The 3728-nt window shown below is 40.6% G+C and overlaps 1 protein-coding gene across 1 annotated transcript in view; it reads left to right on the forward strand.

Annotated features, from left to right (window-relative positions):
• Nucleotides 1-3722, forward strand: part of cacng7a (calcium channel, voltage-dependent, gamma subunit 7a) — a 35755-nt gene extending 32033 nt beyond the window's left edge. Inside the window, exons 5-6 of the mRNA XM_024295040.2 lie at nt 147-292; nt 3172-3722. Of these exons, the coding sequence (XP_024150808.1) occupies nt 147-292; nt 3172-3687 (662 nt within the window). The 3' untranslated portion in view covers nt 3688-3722. The remainder of the gene's footprint in view (nt 1-146; nt 293-3171) is intronic.
• The last annotated feature ends 6 nt before the right edge of the window (nt 3723-3728 follow it).

Here is a 3728-nt window from a genome sequence, read left to right on the forward strand (position 1 = left end):
TATATATGTTTTTTTCTTCTTCATTATGCATTTTTTGGCTACTGCGACTTATACTCCGGTGCGACTTATAGTCTGGAAAATACGGTACATCAAAATAATCGCCAACTGGAATGAAGCGTCTTGACTGGATCTGTTTGTGTCCTCAGGTCTCAGTCTGGTGGTGGGGCTGGTTTTATACATTTCGAGCATCAACGACGAGGTGATGAATCGACCCAGAGAAGCCGAGCAGTTCTTCCACTACCACTACGGCTGGTCCTTCGCCTTCGCCGCGTCTTCCTTCCTGCTCAAAGAGGTGATTCCAGGAAGCAGCAGCAGTAAAATGTGACAGACCGACAGCCGCTGTGCGCGCTCAAGCGGACCGAGCGTGATGAAACGCTGAGCGCGTGTAGAAATATGCCTGCGTAGGTGCTCGTCACCCCGCCTGCATCAATATTCATAAATGTTAATAGCTGGAACACTCGAGGGCAGCGCTCTGTCGCAGCATCTCTTTATATGCATAACAATATTCCTTGCTATGACTGTGGGCGAAAGCTTTTTTCTATTCAAATGTTTTCCTCTCAGATCTGCCCTCTTTCTGTCATATTTATCTTTCATTCACCTCTCAGTTTGTTGTTCTTCCTCCTTTTCTTTTTCAGTTCAAGGTTTGCACCTCTCCTTCTCTTCTCCTTCGTTCTGCATTCTTTACTTCCATAATCCTCCCTTCTTTCTTTGCTTCATTCCTTAAGCTCCTTTTTTCCTCAAACCACATTTTTTCCTCACACTTTCAACCCCTTTCCGGCGTTTTGTAGCAATGACTTTGTGTATGAATAGTGAATGAGCTTAGAGAGCTCAACGGATGCCCGAGTGACTAAATGAATACATTACTCAAAAATGGCTCTTTTTTTTCCCCAGCAACCCTTATCCTTTCTGTCAACCCCGCCGACATCTATGTCTGACTTTATTTAGTCATTTCTCTATTGATGGAGGGCTTTTGTAGATGAGGTGAGAGGATGTTGCTGATTGACTTAAAGAGAAAATCTTCCAACTTTCCAACTAATATGCAAAGTAAATGAATTTTCTGAATAAATATTCAGAGCCACTCCAATTAAAATTGTGTTTTTAACATATTCTTGTAGCTTTTTTAATTACAGAGGAGATATATATAAAATATTAAGTGTAAAAATGAATTTCCGAGCATTTTTTTACTCAAATTGTGAAGCAGAAGAAAACAAATTCCTCTTAAAAAAGTTTTGTAGCTGTAATGTACAAACTCCTACAAGCTCCTTGCTCCATAACATTCTGATGCATCCATTTGAAACCAAATAGATCCATACATGTCTTGGTTTTCCTTGTCTGAGCTGGCATCCGGCTGTATAGCTTCATTTTTGTTGCACCACTAATGTTAGGTTTGGGTTGTAAAAGCTCCCAGGAGAGCACATAAACCAGGAGTAGGTAAACTACAGCCAGGAGGCCATATGTGGCCCGTCAAACTTAATAACCCTTATTAATGTTTTGTTTTCTTGTAGATGACACACTACAAATGAATTGACATTTGTTTAGGTGAAAAAAATCATCTGCATTCATGTGTTGTTGGAAGATTTGTTATCATTTTGACGTTCATCTGTGTTTTCCAAGTTGGAAAGTCATTTTTCTGATCATTCCAACGTGAATAGCAGCATTTCTCTAAATTTGCATTTTTCCCTGATGGACATCAACCCATCGGTGCAATTGGCACTAAAATAACGACAAAAGTCACAGTTTTAAAATAAAAATTCCATAATGTTTTGTATGTGTTGCATTTATATTTATACATTTATCTGAAAGTTAAAGCATGTTTTAGTCCAGATTCCATATTATTTCTTTCTTGTATGAGGTGAATTACCCAAATTAACTTCTGGTTTGGCACTTCTTTCAAATTTTGGATCCCTTTGTGGCCCACGACTCAAAAGGTTTGCCCACCCCTGGTATAAACGGAAAAATGATGGGAAGTGGGGGCGGGCTTGACCTGTGAAACAGTCCCAACCCACAAATCAGAGGCTAACTTCTAATGTGCGATGGAGTATTGTGGCCATTGTATAAACATTTCTTTTTGGAAAATATGACTTTAAATCTGTAAATATACAAGAATAAGGTTGTATATTTTTGGTTTAAAAAGCCAGAGGCTAAAATTGTATTTTTTACGTAAATTTACATGTTGTAAATTTATTACTTTGAATTTCGTACATTTACGAGAAAAAAGTCATAAATTTATAGAAAAGAACCAAAATTGTCTGTTTTTCTGAGCAATGCTTGAAGATGAAAGACTCGGAGCATCTTGTGAAGGTTTAATTCTAGATTGGTGTCAAAAACAAATCAATTCATATTGTAAATTTACAAGATTTAAAGTTGTACGTTTAAGATAAAGAACTTGTAAATTTACTTGTAAAGATTAAAAGTCGAACATTTCTGAGAAAAAAATTGTATTTTTTACTTGTTTTTAAAATACTCTGTAGTACAGTTGAACTGCCACTCTGCAGAAAATATGTCCTAGAAAATTACTTTACGTTGTGTTTTGCTTATTTGTTAGTTTTGTTTTGGCTAAAAAAAGGTATAATCCTAATTAATAGAAGGGTTTTAAAATAGATCAAAAGATGATTAGATCAACTAAAGTGGTTTATTTTATGATATATTTACATTTTAAATTCCTGAAGGAAGTAAATAGTACTAGTAAATACTAAAAAGGCTACTGGGGAGAAAAACTCCACGTATGGAGGAAAAAACAAAATGTGGTCACTAAGTAAAATGATAAATGAATGTTTATGGCTAAAATTCTTAGCTTTCACTATTACAAAAAGGGTTGAAGATGAAAGGCAATTTAAAAAAGGCAAATAACGCTTGATTTCATAAGAACTTTTTGGCCAATTTTTACCAGAATAACACTTAAATGCATATTTTTTGGATTGAAACTTTAAAAACAAGACATTTTTATGTCAATGGCCACATTTTTTAAACTATTGAACTGATTTCCTAAACTGATGCTAATCCAGGAGCGAAGGATGAGCAGATGACTCATGCAGTGAGCTTTTGTAACCCTGTGAGTGCCTCCTCTCCCCCCTCAAATATAACATTTCATAAAATTGCCCTCAGAGGGGGGCTGTAAAATGCCACTGTGCTTTTAAATGGCAGTGAGAGTTCTGTATTTGTCTGTTCTAGGGCGCTGGAGTGATGTCTGTCTACCTCTTCATGAAGCGTTACGCTGAGGAGGAACTTTACCGCCCCCACCCTGCACTCTATCGCCCCCGCATGTCTGACTGCAGCGACTACAGTGGCCAGTTTCTCCACCCGGATTCCTGGGCCCCCCCGCAGCGCGGCCGCAGCGCCTCCGACGTCTCCTCCGACATCTCCATCCAGCTCAACCAGACCCCCCCGCCGCAGCAGCACCTCAAGGGGGGCAGCAGCTCCCAGGCGACACCGTCCTCCTCCGGACCTTCATCGGCCGCCAGCTACCAGCTCCACCCGGCCTCCTCCTCCTCCACGTCCTCCTCTTATCCACACCCCCTCCATCCGGGGGCCACCTCCACCCTAACCAGAGCTTCCCACGCGCACGACCACTTCCAGCATCACCCCCACCCAAGTGGGCCTCCTCCTCAGTCCCTTCCGATGGCAGCACCTCCCTCTGCCGTGCCTCCTCCTCGCTACCACACCAGAATGAGTGCCTCGCCATGCTAGGAAAAAAATGCAGCGAAATGGGGGGTTTTGGGGGGGTAGGG

Source organism: Oryzias melastigma, linkage group LG11 (assembly GCF_002922805.2).
Source record: "Oryzias melastigma strain HK-1 linkage group LG11, ASM292280v2, whole genome shotgun sequence".
NCBI lineage: Eukaryota > Metazoa > Chordata > Actinopteri > Beloniformes > Adrianichthyidae > Oryzias > Oryzias melastigma.